Source organism: Accipiter gentilis, chromosome W (genome assembly GCF_929443795.1).
Source record: "Accipiter gentilis chromosome W, bAccGen1.1, whole genome shotgun sequence".
Lineage (NCBI taxonomy): Eukaryota > Metazoa > Chordata > Aves > Accipitriformes > Accipitridae > Astur > Astur gentilis.
Window position 1 is genome coordinate 17,511,442 of NC_064918.1, and position 15,055 is coordinate 17,526,496.

Here is a 15,055-nt window from a genome sequence, read left to right on the forward strand (position 1 = left end):
GTTTTTTAAAGAAGAATTTAAAAACCTATTTTTAATCGCCTCGGACTTGATAGAGGGTGGATCTCAACCAAACAAAACCAAACCCCCGCTACAATACATGCTAGAAGAGACCCAGGAAATAACCCCTTGTTAAGAGTCAACTAAAAAACAACATTGCAAACCAATGCAGCTGCACCTTCCTGCAATGAATCTTTCAACACTGCAGGGCTAAATTGTCTCTTTCCTGATGATGGAAAACCTACTGGAGCTCCTTTTGGCAAGGCAATCACCAATATAGAAACAGCACCATTTGGATTGGAGAAAGTCCCTCTACCTTGGTTTCTCCCTAAGATGTGCAGTCAAATGAAAAGATAATTTTTTTCACTTTTTTTTTTTTGAGATCCACGAGTACAAATACTTTACATTTTGAAAACATCTTTTTGATCCTCCTCTGATGATTGAATAGCATGGGGTTTGGTTTTTTTAAGTATTTATTCTAGTAAGATCCCATGATTGTCTTCACAGTGTTGCTACCATATTACCTTGTCTTTTCAAACATGACTCCATTCATTTCATAGAGCAGTTCCTTGCTAGGTTCATTACAGGGTTGTTAAATACTTTTTCCCCCTGAATTTCGGAGTCCCAATGTGGTCACTTTCCCACTCTCTCCAACAGGGGTGACAGTAAGGGCAGAAACAACAACAGAAATCTGAATGAATGTTCCTCATGCCTCAATAGGACTGGCTACCATGCTGTTGGGCGTATCTGGGAGCTGAGAAGACATTGATGCTACTTCACTTCCAGTAGAATTGGAACTGGGTCCTCCTTCTGAAAAATTAACCTGTCAAAAAAAAAAAAAAAAAAATTTACAACTGTAACAATCAAAGAAAAGTAGCAGGCAAAGACAAAGAGGAATGCAAAAATAAATATACAGGCATGTAGCCAAATGGCCTGATACATCTCCACAGGAGACTGTGTCACTGCTTGTTGCTTTGTTTAGTTTCCCCATTGACTTCATAGGAATCTTCTTCAGGCCTTTGACCAAATCACCGAAAAAAAGCAGGTTAAAAAAAATTTAAAAAAAAAGACTGAAAAATCAAGCAAATAAACCCCCAACCTTATTAATGAGGCCTTCTTCCCTGTCTTGCAAGAGTGGCAATCCCAACAGGATGTTCTAGTCAATTATTTAAGAGTGCATGTGCTTTTTTTGACACAAAACTGCAAAGTTACTTTTTTTCCCTTTTGTGCACATAATAAAATAAACCTGGGAGGAGCATCCAGGAGCAGAAGGCATTTGAAACAAGCCATCCTCTTTCATTTGTGATTTGAAGCAGGTAGTATCTCTTTTTAACAAGAGCCAGTTTGATAAAAAAGGTCACACTTCTCCACTCTAATGTGCCCCATGGCTCCCATTAGTTTAGGAGCAGCGTTGGGAAAAGGCATGATTTGAAGGGTGGAGCTTTGCTAATCCAAAAGCATTTCTTTGGCACCTATTTAGCTGGCTGATCCTGTGATTAAGGCCCTTTCCAGATTAGAGAAGTGCCTTGAAAGGTCGATGAACTGTCTGTTCCATCCATAGTTCTTCATTTTAACTCTTTTCAGTATCAGACATTATGCCCAATATATATCAATAGTTATCTGTCTATCTAATAATCTATCTATCTATATGCATGTGTGTATTTGGGCTATCCATCTTCCATTCTGCCTTTTTATTTATTTTTTTTTTTAGACCTACACCTTACAAAAACTCAATCCATCAAAGGTTTTTAAAGTCTCCTATTAAGGCACAATAAGTAAGGCAACCGAAGGAAATAACTTTTTCTTGTGTCTGCTTGACAGCTTGATTAAAGCAGGAAAACTGGTGGTTGCTCTAGAGGTAAGATCATGCAAACAGCCCTGCTGCTGTGCTGCAGCTTCTTGATTGAGCAAGTATGGTGTGCGGGGAGGGAAGCATGCTGCAGCCTGCCACTGAACAAAAGAAGAAGAAAAAAAAAGCGATCCTGTAAGAGTGTGATACTAAACTGAAAAGGTCTGAAAACATTTCTAAACATGGCTACAAACCTTTGTTTTCCATCACTTCCTGTTGAAAAAAAATGCCCAACACATCAAAAAAGGGTCTATATATTAATGTTTCACCATTAAGTGTTATTTTGAATCACTGAAAAAACATACACAACATACCTTATTACTTTAAAGATCTGATTTTAACACACTTAGGCCAGGAAATTGAGTTAAGGTTGAACTTCTATCCTTAATTCACCTTGTTGGGCCTAAGTATTGCAGATTATATGGTCCTATATGAGCTGCCAAATGATGTAGGCATAAGGAAGTGAGATAAGAACAGAATTCATTCTAAAATGTCTGTTTTCTTTTGGCTTAAGGCAGTTTATTATATTGTTTGAATTTTTCATGTGAATACATACTAACAATTCCCTTTGTGAAGCACAACATTTAATGTAACCTATTTATATGTATATATTTGTGCATATATATAGATATATACAGTTATATCTAGAGGTACATGCGTAAAACAAGGACTTTGATAATTTAATTAAGCTACTCATGTTTGTGTGACAAAACAAGGACACTGACATTGCAATCATATATTTAAAATCCACCCTATAGTATAAAGGAAAAAATGGCCCAAAGGGGGGAGGGGCGAATATTAGAAACTGCTATCATAAATGTACATACAATTAAATGATATGTGAAGAATGTTTTAGTTCTCTGGATAGAGGTGCTTTCAGGAGTGTGCAAGCTGAGTTAGTCTCAGACCTAGGTTGGGCCTTATCCATCTCCCACTCAACTCAGCAAGAGCTCTGCTATGCACTAAAGTAGATTTTGCACCAAGCCCTATTAAATCAGTTCAATTTGCCACATTTAGAGAGTGCCATCATGCCCACCTTGCAATTTCAGGAAAACCCGGCTAGTCTGAGTTGTTCATCTCTCTGAGGGCATCCGGCGCATTTAGGGAATCCCCCATTGCTCTGCCCCGGGGACAGGCTGGCTTGCTCCGGCTGGGAACTGGCACTTACTAGTTGCTGAAAAGCAGGTTGGTCTATGTCACTCTGCAATGCGAAGTCACTCAGTACTTTCCAGGGCGGCTGGTAACTCTGCACCTCCACCGAGTTCGCCTGTAAACCGCCGTCGTGTTTCTCCGGACTAGCAGCCACCATCGGAGTTCCTGTCATCCCTTGGATATTCTGTGAACAGCCCAGCAAAAGATGTTAATGAGCTTGGTTAACTTCATTGTATATAAGCTCCGAGTCAATAAACTACTTTCTATCTTATTTATACAGTCGCTGTCGCTTGTATTTGCTTTGTTAATCTGCTGTGAATGTTTTACTCTACTCTAGGTCAGCCTATTTCTACCTGCTGCATTTATCACAGTGGAAGTTTACTTTCTTTCCCTTTAATCCTCGTATTTCTCTCAAGGCATACCCCCTCCGCCCCCCAAACTTTCTTAAACACGAGCACTCTGTATCTTGGCTGCTAATGCACGGTTCGGCTCAAGAAACGGTTAATCATGTTCCCTTTCTATTTTGCATCCAGGCTGGTTTTGTTCTGCGTGACCTTAACTGGATCATATATCCATTGTACGAGAAACCTGGGGTAGGTCAGTACCGCGCTCTTTCAAAAAAAAAAAAAAAAAAAAAAAAAAGAAACCCCAGCCCTCCCAGTATGCCCTGTGGTGCAGGCACTGTGTACAAAATAACTCCAAGCCTCGACGAATAGATTGTTCAGGTGAGCTAATAACATCGTGTTTTATTTCATTTCAACATGGTAAAATGAAACTCCTTAAATTCCACTTAACTAGGCAGCTTTATGAATTGATAGTCATTCTCAGATCAGTCAATATACACAGGGAGAATAACATACTCTTCTTCAAGTGGACTAACAACAACAGCAAAAAAAAAAAAAAGTTAGCTTAAAATGGAGACAGCCAGTTTGCTATGCTGAATCCAGTGCTTCCCACTTGTTTGCATCACACGTGCATATGCCTGCAGACAATAACTCAATGTATTTCTACACAAGAACTATATATATTTTAAATAACCTGTAAACACTATGGTAATTCCATAAACTTTGCATTGCATTTGTCTTTTTCTACAGTAAGTGCACTGACAAACACACATATACACACTGTAGTATATAAAGTGCTAAGAAAATACATCCAATTTCCCTTTTACTCATGGGTTTTACTTCTGGGTTTACTCCTGTGTAAAACCATTGAAGAGGGTGAAAACGTCATTTTCCCCTCAAGGAGTCCTTTGCATTTGCAATATAAATATTACACAAGGGAGAGTTTATTACACCCCATAAGCTCTGCAGGTCACAATTCATGCTGCAGAGACGTTAGTCTAATCCACTGTGTATCCTTAGCCCCACAAAAAGACATGTATTCGCTTAAGCAGCCTATATCGGCTTCTCACTATGGTCTGTTTTAATTGCACTGACAGCAGAACAAGCGAATAATAGTTAGGCGGTATAATTTTCTTTGTTTTAAGGGAGCTCCCACAAAATCAAAAGCGTCAAACGGACCCCAGAGGCTGGCCGGGCTGGACATAGCCCAGGCGTTTCTCCCTGGGAAGGAAGGCAGTGCACGGTCAGAGGCTGAAGCCACTTACAGTTTTGTCATTGGGTTGCTGCTGCTGAAGTTGCTTCATCATAATGCTCCTTTTTTTGTCCTTGCACCGCTTGTTTTGAAACCAAACCCTGATGACCCTCGGGCTGAGGCCAGTCATTTCTACCAGTTGCTCTTTCATGAGGGCATCAGGTCTGGGGTTGGCAGCGTAACAGGTCCTCAAGGTGTGAAGCTGTTTTTCATTAAGGACAGTCCGGACTCGGGTGGTCTTCTCAGGCTGCTTGTGGATGTGGGGTCGCAGAGCTGGCTGTCTGGCAGAGATAGGTTCTGCTGTAAGGGAAGGGGAAGAGCGGAACAGGGTCCCCATGAGTAGGAAGCAGGGAGTCTGCAGAGGCTATGAATCTAAGCTGGTGGGACAGGGGAAGGCGGGGGGTGGGGTGGGTGATGAACCCTCTTTCAAAGGCCATTCAAGCAGTCAGATCTATCGGAGCTCCTGCAGCCTCCTTTGCTTTATACGCTGGTGGAGTGACAGGACTGACATTTCTGACTCCAGATATTGCAAAAACAAACCACCACCCCCAAAACCCTTAATGACAGAAGCTTGAACCTGTATGAGACTTGACAGGGGAGGGCAAGTTCATTAAGGTATGCGTGCGCCAGGAAAGGGGCGGGAGGGATTTATGTATTTTTCCTGACAAATCACCAAAACAGATTTTTGACCCGAAAAGTAATAAAACAATATTTCTTAAATTAATCATAATTCGGATCTGCTTCTTTTATACTGAATCTAGCTCAGTTTAGCCAGAGGCCGCGATAACTTGCAACAGCTCCCGGCATTTTGATGCTTCCAAATCAAAGCAAAACAAGCCAAATCTGCTGCACCGTAACCATGGAGGAAAATCCCGTGAGACCCCTGTATCCCAAAGTTCGGGAGATGGAGGTCTATCTTAGAAAGTGGTGGTGCTAGATGAATTTATGTCAACTTTTGATGAATAATTAAAAATATGAATGTTTCGCCAATTCCTTAAAAGGAGAGCAAGCCTAGCAACTCCTGGAAACTGCCAAGAAATGCAAAACAACAGGTAACATCACATCAAGAGCTAAAAGTATTCGTGTGATGGTGCTATTCTTCTGTGTATTGTGTAGCTGTAGCTACCTAGATGTAATTTGACCCAGTCAAGGGAAAAATAAAAATTACTTTTTTTTTTGCTAAAACCCTGGCTAGCTAATATTCAAAAGTGCTCACTTTTGTACAGTCGGGTTCCGACTTCTCTGATTATAATAATAAATCAGCAAATTCGATGAAGACAATACGAAGGCTTCAATTATTAGCAGTGTTGTACCTGCCGACACAATATGCCTACGGAGACATGCACAAACACGCTATAGGGAGCACATACAATCTCTCTAAAATTCTGCAATGATCACCTACGGGATTTTTTCTCCATATATATAGATGTCACCTGAAAGCAGCTCAGAAGCGGGAAACGAGCCCGTTTAAATATAGCTGTGTTTGTAAATAACCTTTCAAGTTACAGTTACTTGCACAGCAATAACGCCCGCCAACCTTGTTTTGCCCAGCCTAGTTTGCCTCAAAGAGACGTTCCTCTGCCTAAAGCTAAGCGTCTCTGAGTACGTCGAGAACTAAAAGTGTAAGTAAAGTTGTGAGGTGGGGCGACACTGAAGTTACAATGCTGAGTTTCAAAATGAAATTCTCATCAAATCACATAAAACGTTTCAAGAAGGCAGAGTCACTTTAAAAGGCAATTACTGAAGATTAGCTTGTTGACAGTTTTAAATTACAGCCTAAGTGCTCGCCTGTAGTTATGAAGTCTATCTCTTTTCGGACCCCGCTTCTTCCAGTGCTTAAAACAGCTTTTCCACATGCTCCGGAGACAGAGGGGTCTGTCCTTTGCCGTGCATCGGCTCGTCAGTCTCCGACTTAGGCTCCCGACTGTCCTGGGCTCAGGGGGGCTCCTGCACCCGGTGCGCGGTTGGAGCAGGAGGTGTGCAGGCTGGCGGGGGGTGCAGCCCGCCGCGGCCCCCTGCGCAGGGGTCTCCGCCTCACGCATACCGCGTACGCGGGCGTTTCTCCCAGCAGCCGGACCCGCGGCAGCCCCGGGTATGGGGCACGCCGCCGCTGCCTTGCCGCGGGCGCGCACGCTCGGGGCCGCCTTTCCGCGGGGGCGTGGGACCCACTGCATGCGGCAGGCCCTCCCCGCCAGGCGCCAGGCCGGGCGGCGCCAAACCCCGCGGGCTTCCGCGGCGCTGGGTGCAGGCGGTACCTGCCATCTGCAGCGGCCGGGCGGGGTGCAGGGGGCTGAGGGGGTCCCCGGCGCCCAGGCTGGCCCGCTCCACCACGTCGTGGTCCGCCCGGCAGAAGAGGCCGTCCTCCCGCAGCGCGAATTCATCGCCGGGGATGAGCTGGCGGCTGCAGGCCACGCAGCGGAAACACTCGATGTGGTACACCTTGGCGCGGGCGTGCATCACGAAGTCATTCTTGCTGAAGCCGATGCTGCACTTGGCGCACTTGATGCCGTATAACCTGAGCAGAGCCCAGCCCAGAAAGAAGGGGAAGGGGGGGGGAAGGAGGGAGAGCACGGGAAGGGGGAGGGCAAGGAAGTGGCGGGGGTGGGGTGGGGTGTGTGTGGGGGGGTGGTGTAAGAAAGGAAGGGGTAAAAGAGAGAGAGAGGTTTTCACTCCCGCTCGTGGGCAGCCCCGTGGCCCCGCGTAGACGCGCCACATGCAGTCCACTAGTTAAACAAGCCTTGAAAACACAGAAGCCAGAAGAGGAAAGGAATAAAACGGATTCGTTTGCTGTCGGTGCCTCAATACCCACGCCGTAAAAGTCGGTGGGGCCCCGGACACATTGGTGGGCAAGGAGAGGGAAGGGGCGGCGGAGGTGGAAGGAGAAACGGGGAGAAACAAAAAAGCGACCCCCTTCCTTCCCGAGGAGATGCCGACCTCTCCCTCCGGCCCCAGCGCCCGGGGTGCAGCAGGCGAGGGGCCGCCCCTGCCCTCTCCCTCCCTCCTCACGGCGGGGGGACCTGACCTAGCCTGGCCCAAGGCTGAACCAGACCGCCCAGGTGCACCGGGAAAAGGCGAGGCTGGCGAAGCTGCCATCCGCTCCTCACGCACAAACGTGCCAGCCTCACCAAATGGTGATATTTTTGCGAGGAACCCACTCAGGACTTATGCCGCTTAACGCGTGCCTGGGCTGCCGGCAGCTTAGCCCCTGGGACGCGGCAGGGGTGGCTCTGCCAGCGGCCGGAGCTCTTCCCCTGGTCCCCTCTCACCAGGTTCATTTTATACAACAATATAGGCATGCACACACACCCCCTTATATATGTACACACATCTATAGTAGTGTAACTCCCCTCCCCCACCCCCTACTACAAGGCATTTTGGGTGCTTTGGCTCTGCAGTCTGCCCCCACCTCAGCCTCACTGCCTCGTCTCCCCTCCTGCTGATGCTCCCACCTTGAGCCGGGGCTCAAGCCCTCCGGCAGGAGTGAAAGGGCAACTGCTCGCTGACAGCCCCACAGGGCAAATAATGGGTTTCTGGAGTGGGTGGCAGGTTCTTCCTCTCCCGTGGAGGAGAGGGGGACAGTTCACCCATCAGTAGATGAAGGTGAGAAAATGCTCCAACTCGGGTGTCTAGAACAGCACAGTCTCTCGGCTCCCACCGAATGCTCCTTAGCCAGCCTCCTCGGTATTAAGTAAAATTAACATCTTTCCGCAAATGTACAGATACATGCACATGTATACGCACACAATCCACAGAACTGTAAAAGCTGTTCTTAAAACTGAGCTAATATTCATCCCCACACATTTCCCTCATCAGTACACTTCATTAGAGAGAGTCATACATTAGAGATGTATACTTGTGGGTACAGATGTTTATTTACACACATCTTTAGCTGCTATGTCTATGGAGGTGTACTCGTCCTATATTCAGAGCTACGTATTTCTGAATTATAACGTTTTGAGAAGAAAAAAACCCCCAAGCAAACAGCTAAACGGCAAAAGAACAGCGCAATCGCAAAGTGCATGCATTAATAGGTACAAAAGTTGGGGGGGTTGCCCACACGTCTGACAATTATAGATTGGCTCACGGTCTAATTCAAAGTCGACTTGCACATAATGTACATCTTTTAAAATTGTAGCAAATGAAATGTATTGCGTATTAACTTAAAAGAGCTGCATTTTATTATTTGGTTGTTTAAATTTTGCCCGATGAGTTCTTGCAGAGGGTAAGTGAGCACATCTCAGTCCCAAACGTTTTCCTTTCATTTGAAATTAGTGAAAGGACGAAAGTGTACTGGTTTTTTCGCCATAGTAAAACTTTGAGAATAATCTCACAACATGGATTGAAGGAACGACCTGCTTATGAACTGTGCACTGGAGAAGGAAAGACTCAAGTGCTTTATTTCAATTAAGAATTACGAAGAAACAAGAAAAGATATCTTAGGTGGCTAGGTAGGTACTTGCTCCCAAAACTTTCTGTAAAAAAAATACTGTCCGTACCTCAGTGTCATGCAAAGTTCTGGTTTGGCAAACCCAGTAGGCGACACTGAAACGGATCAGCATGACCCAGGAGCACAAATAATAAACACACTCGAAATTCCTGCTTTGGTTTCTCTATAGTGTCAGGATCGGCAACTCTCACATTTGATCAATTACCAGATTTTAATGTGAGGAAGGAAGCGGTTCCATTATCTAAATATACCAAATTGTTCACGAACAGAGATGATGGGCAATTTGATCTGCTCTAATTCATCAGTGTAGTAAGATAAGAAAGGACAGTCAGATATCACCAAAGGGGATAATATTTTAAAAGATTAAATGTCAGTTATTTTAGCGAAGAAACATTTCGGTCTAGGTTTTAACCTTCCCACAAAACGATCCTTCATTCTGAAGGAAACTTCAGTTTTGATTTTGCTTTTCATTTGCTTTTTTTGTTTGGTTGGTTTTGATAGGCTTAGTTTAAATAGGGTTTTTTCCCCGTGTATTTATTTTTACGGCATACATGCTTGAAGTGCCTTTCTTATGAATGCCATTATGCCTTTGCAAAAACACACAGAGATGCATTTCTCAGGCTGTGTTAAAAAGCGATCAGTTCCGTGTTGCTCATAATATCTACACTACTGAAAATATTCTTCATTACCTACGATTTCCCACTTTGTTAAAATCACAGGATGCATTGCCAAAGTCCTCGGGAGGGTCCCATACAGTCGCTAGCTGTTTCCGAATGCGGTTTTATTTATACAGAGATTTATATTTGAACTTGTGGAATAAAAAACTTGTCAACTCGAACTTTTTTTCCTCGCCTAACTATGAGAAAATAATTTTAAAATATACCAATTGTGAGAAAGAGGATGAAAAGACAATTGTTCCTCTTCCTGCCTCTGTCAGATTTATAAAGTTTAAAAAAAAAATCACCGAAGAATTAAACAATGTAAATAGCGTACCTGATATAATCTCTTTTACAGTAGGTTTTGCCATCCCTAACAAAGCACGTACAGGTCTCGTCCAAATACTGATTACACTCCGCACACTTCAAACACGCCGCATGCCATTCCAAATCCGGAGAAACCCTCAGAATATACTGATCGTGAATTTGATTGCCGCAGCCAACACATAGGGAAATCAGGCGTTTTTCTGAAATGAAAATAAATACATGATTGACTAACCGTTTACTCTCCTACAGAGATAAACACAGGTTTAGTGTCGTTCCCTTATAGGGCGTACTCTGGGAGTGTTGTTTTTGGGGGTTTGGTTGGTTGGTTGGCTGGGGTTTTTTTAAAGAGTATTACACTTTTGAATAGTAATTGAAATGTGCCATCGTTTAGAAAGAAGGCAGAACATATATTAAAATGCAGATGTGAACAGTCTTCGGGGTGAAGGTCCTCATTTCCTTGCACGGAATCAAAACTCCAAACTCCCTCGTGGGTTTACTTTTATTTTATTGTTTGTTTGCTTGGATTCATTTCCTTACGGGGAGAGCACCTATATGTTTGATTTCATATTTTAAGAGGCACTGATTGGAAACGTCGAACGCATGCATTCAGCCCTTTGCCATAGAAGAGGGGACTCGAGGCTGCTAGGAAGAACAAGCATCATTACAGTTGTCACTTGCTCTCTTTTGCAAATCTAATGCTAATTCCCCTAGACGGACTAGGTGCTTGATAGTTAGACAGCCTCACCGCAGTCTAGCACGAAGAGAATTTAAGGCTCCGTGGTTGGAGATCCCATTAAAATCCTGCCTTCTCCCCAAACTTTAAAAGAGAGCAGGACCCCAGGCTATTATAACGTACAAGGCTACGAGGTTAAAACACAGCAAGCATGCAGGCATGGCAACAAAGGCACCTTCTCTACCATTCAAATGAAGTTCAACTCTTTAGCAGTTCGCCTGCCTGAGACGATTACAATAGACAGCACATTTATTCCAACAACGGTAAAAATTCCGCCTTACTTTTTGGTGGGTCTCCCATGTCTCCCATATCTGTAAGAGGGTGTAATGTCCACAGTGAAATAGTGTACGGTTTCGTTTTAGGACCTCAAAGTAGTTTTGAGAGCTGTCGCAAATAAAAAGAAAAAAGTAGAAGTAGTAATAAAAAAAAAATTAAAAATACTCGAAATGAAAAAAAAAAAAAGGGTGCAAAACAAAACACCACCGACCAGGGAGATACTGTCAGGGCTGTGGAGAGAGAATGAGGCGCGGCGGAGTCCGGCTGCGCGGGAACTGCACTGCGCGGCAATGCCAGACTGGATACTAGCGGCTCGGGCACTCGCCTCGCCCTTATCTCTTACTCAAACTTCTGTGCTCCAACTCAGTCCGCTCGCCATTGGCCTGATGTCAATGCGCGGGGACGTCACGCCTGCGCGGCGCCCATTGGCTGCGGGCGGCACGGCGCAGCTGTTCTGATGATCACATTTTAGCGTCTGGCAGTGTAGCGACTTCAGCGGCAACTTTTCCTTGTTCCTTAGTTGTAGTTCCCTTTATACTTTTTTTCTTGTATCCTCCGTTCCCGCCGCTTATCTCCCATCACACCTTTTATTTTCCTTCCCGGCCCACTCGAGCTCCTCCACCTCTTCCCCCACTCGGGCTTGCCGTGCCATATTTACAATTTCCGTATGGTTTTTTGTTTATTTGTTTTGGGTTTGTTTGGGGTTTTTTTGGGGTGGGGGGTTAATTCAGCTATTTCCTTTCCGAGTGTTTATTTTTCCTAGGCGTAGCTGCCCTGAGCAGGGAGGGCAAGGCAGGCTGGCTGGGCATGGCCCGAGACACGAGATGGAACTGTTTATGTTTTTCCTCCAGCCTCCTTCTCTCTTAAAATCGTGGATAAAAGCTTCATGCGTTTCTGTTAAACACAAGATCGAAGAAGGTACAAATATTTATTTTAAATAGTCTATCAACACTTCCTCCATTCTATTTATGTTTTCCAATCCCTTTTAGATAATTTTCCTTTCCTTTTTTATTTCATCTGTAAATAGAAATTCATCCTGTGTTTAGACGGTTTCATAGGTTGGCCGGGAACGGAGATTCGGGGAGAAAAGTGAAGAACTTCTGCCTTTCCCCGTGGAGAATCCCTTAAAAATTCTTACAAAAAGAAAAAAAAAAAGGAAGAAAGAAGACGCGAACTCAGCCGTTTGCGCGGATCTGCAGCGCTGGTCCCCGGAGGCGATGTGGAAAGCCCAGACCCGAGAACGGCGGCCGGTCGCGGTGCGGTGCGACGTCCGCGCCCCCAGCTGCGCACCGGCGTACGGCACCCCGTAGCCTGCTCCTTTCAAAGGGCAGGTTCCGCTTAGGCTACACGGTGAGTTTCCTTTAGTCTGTGCGCGAAACTGTACCCGCTCCCGAGCGTGTCCACCCCAAACCCTTCTAACCCCCCCCATCTTAAACGTCCCCTTTGAGTTTGTTTAAATCCTATTTTTGTGTTCTGTTCCATATGGGTTGTTACACCGCCCTCATCAACGTAGTGTATTAGTGCCCTCCAATCACTACTCATCAGGAAAATATACTTTTTACAAAGTCCTATTTTTTTAAAAGGCAACCGGCGAGACTAGAGTTTGAGTGAAAGAGAAGCAAAGCCATATTCATGCGGAATATCTTCCCGCGAGTGTCCTGGTTTCGGCTGGGATAGAGTTAATTTTCTTTCTAGTAGCTGGTACAGTGCTATGTCTTGGATTTAGTAGGAGAAGAATGTTGATAAACACACTGATGTTTTCAGTTGTTGCCAAGTAGTGTTTAGACCAAGTCAAGGATCTTTCAGCTTCTCATGGCCAGCCAGCGAGAAAGCTGGAGGGGCACAAGAAGTTGGCACAGGACACAGCCAGGGCAGCTGACCCAAAGTGGCCGAAGGGATATTCCATACCATGTGATGTCATGGCTAGTATATAAACTGGGGGGGGAGTTGGCCTGGGGACGGATCGCTGCTTGGGAACTAACTGGGTATCGGTCGGTGAGTGGTGAGCAATTGCATTGTGCATCACTTGTTTTGTATATTCCAATCCTTTTATTATTATTGTAATTTTATTATTGTTGTTGTTATCATTATTATTTTCTTCTTTTCTGTTCTATTAAACTGTTCTTATCTCAACCCACGAGTTTTGGGGTGGTTTTTTTTCGATTCTCTCCCCCATCCCACTGGGTGGTGGGAAGTGAGTGAGCAGCTGCATGGTGCCTAGTTGCTGGCTGGGGTTAAACCACGACAGAGGGGAAATCTGGTTGCAGTAAAACAGCCATGAAAAAGTTCTGAAACTTGCATTTGCTGATGAGACAGCTACTAAACAACAAATCTCCTCGGAGTCCTAACTTAGTTTGCAAGTTGTTTTCCTTTGCAAAGCTGAGGAAGCAAACACACCCTCCAGTTTTATTTCAAACAAGAAGCGGGACCCAACGTTGCCACTTGTAGACATAACTAAGCTGTCTTTAAATGATGTCAAGATAGTGTCAGGAAGTAAAGATATAGTTCTAAACAAACACACAGTTACTTTACATATTCAATGTTTAAATAAACAGTGGGAAATGCAACTCTAGTAGGTGATCACTTCTGCGTCCAAGAAACTGGCAATAAACGTATATGTGGGTGTGTTTATGTATCTGCATATATATATATACGAGACCGTGTTTATATATACTTTAGAATTCTGTGTTTTAGCTGAGTAACCCAAAAAGCAATTATCAGGAATTACTGCTGATGCTGGCAGTTTAGGACAGCCTGGCACGTGTTTGGGGCAAGTCTTTAGTAATGGCCAATTTCACTTAAATCGACTCGGACTGCGGTATCGCCCCTGTGCCGCTCGCCTGGGCTAGGGGTGCATAGCCGTGCCCCCCGCGGCCGGGCGCTCACCCCGCGGTTCGCCACAGCCGCCTCTTCCGCAGGATCGCGGTGCGCACCTCGTCTTCCGTGGAAGGTGCGTTGCGGTGCTTAGCGTGAGCAGAGGCGGCACTCATCCACTCATCGTGGTGGGGGATCAGAAGCGCGCAGCCCTCCGCGCGGGATCGTGCCCCGTCCGGTCGCTCCTTCCCCAGCCGACCTCTCCCCGCGCCGGGGCGCGGAAGTTGCGCGCAGGCGGCGCGGCGACCTCTGCTGGCCGAGGGGCGATCGGCCGCGGCCACGCCCGGTGGGCGCGTTTCTGACCTTTTGTGCCTTTCCGCTTGGTACTCTGCAAATATCACACTCCCACCCCCTCCGCACGGGGCGTAGCGAGACACCTCCTACGCCCCCCCCCCCCCCCCCCCGCTTCCCCGGGTGACCTCGCGCGCTGCGAGCTGGCAAAAGATACGAACGTAGGTAATAAGAAGAAAAGAGTCATCCCAATGACTATGAAAAAAATCCGCGGATTTTTTATGAGAGACTGAAACAGGGAAAGTGTTTTTCCGTACTCCGTCCCCTGCGGTTTTGTCCATGGATGTTTGTATTTCTTTTAAAAATTTGTCCTGATTAAAATATACCTTCTCCCAGCTCTGAAATAACGCATCTTATTTTCCACCGTTACACCTTTGATAATAATTCAGTCTGGTTTTAATTCTATTATTAACACCCCCCCCCCCCCCCTCCTAACTTTAGGGTTTTTAACTACTACTTCTGGGAGAGGTGATTGCATTTTAAGCTTGATCTTTGCAAATGATTTGCAATAAGGGAGAAACCTGTCTCCGCCCCAACAAACCAGTATTGGGAAGAAAAGGCAGGCTTTGATCAAGGTTTTTTTCCCCCCTCCCATGCTACTGATGTATTCGATTCGCGTTCCCAGGAAGGCGAAGCTCTATATTTAGCCAGCATCAGAATCAGGTTTAAGGGAGTGGAATAATGAGTGGAACTGCCAGTTTCAATGAATAAGGTATTTAGACAAAAGCCCTGCTGAAGGATTTCTCTTTTATTATATAAATATACACGTGAATGGGAAGACATAAAACGGGATTTATACCTATTTGAGACATTTCCGAAAATATATATTAATTTTATTTTTCCTTGCTTTTTTTCCC

The 15,055-nt window shown here is 45.2% G+C and overlaps 1 protein-coding gene and 1 long non-coding RNA gene across 2 annotated transcripts; one reads left to right on the plus strand and one right to left on the minus strand.

The window, feature by feature from the left end:
- Positions 1-663: 663 nt before the first annotated feature.
- Positions 664-11,295, minus strand: LOC126035333 (insulin gene enhancer protein ISL-1). Its single transcript, XM_049793848.1, has 7 exons — positions 11,245-11,295; positions 11,039-11,141; positions 10,035-10,224; positions 6,850-7,109; positions 4,608-4,894; positions 3,015-3,182; positions 664-820 (listed from the first exon to the last, which is right to left on the minus strand). The coding sequence occupies exons 2-7, from the start codon at positions 11,064-11,066 to the stop codon at positions 704-706; spliced, it is 1,050 nt and encodes a 349-aa protein (XP_049649805.1). The 5' UTR covers positions 11,067-11,141; positions 11,245-11,295; the 3' UTR covers positions 664-703.
- Positions 11,296-11,515: 220 nt separating this feature from the next.
- Positions 11,516-12,910, plus strand: LOC126035424 (uncharacterized). Its single transcript, XR_007504923.1, has 3 exons — positions 11,516-11,698; positions 11,797-11,951; positions 12,080-12,910. It is a non-coding gene; the product is annotated as an uncharacterized LOC126035424 (long non-coding RNA).
- The last annotated feature ends 2,145 nt before the right edge of the window (positions 12,911-15,055 follow it).

Excerpts from the sequence above, each read along its gene's own strand:
- LOC126035333 (XM_049793848.1), bottom strand. The coding sequence starts at position 11,066 with ATGGGAGACATGGGAGACCCACCAAAAA. Across the intron at positions 3,183-4,607 it reads AGCAACCCAATGACAAAACT|AATATCCAAGGGATGACAGG; the intron begins GTAAGTGGCTTC and ends GGCTGTTCACAG. Across the intron at positions 821-3,014 it reads AACCTGCTTTTCAGCAACTA|GTTAATTTTTCAGAAGGAGG; the intron begins GTAAGTGCCAGT and ends TTTTTTTGACAG.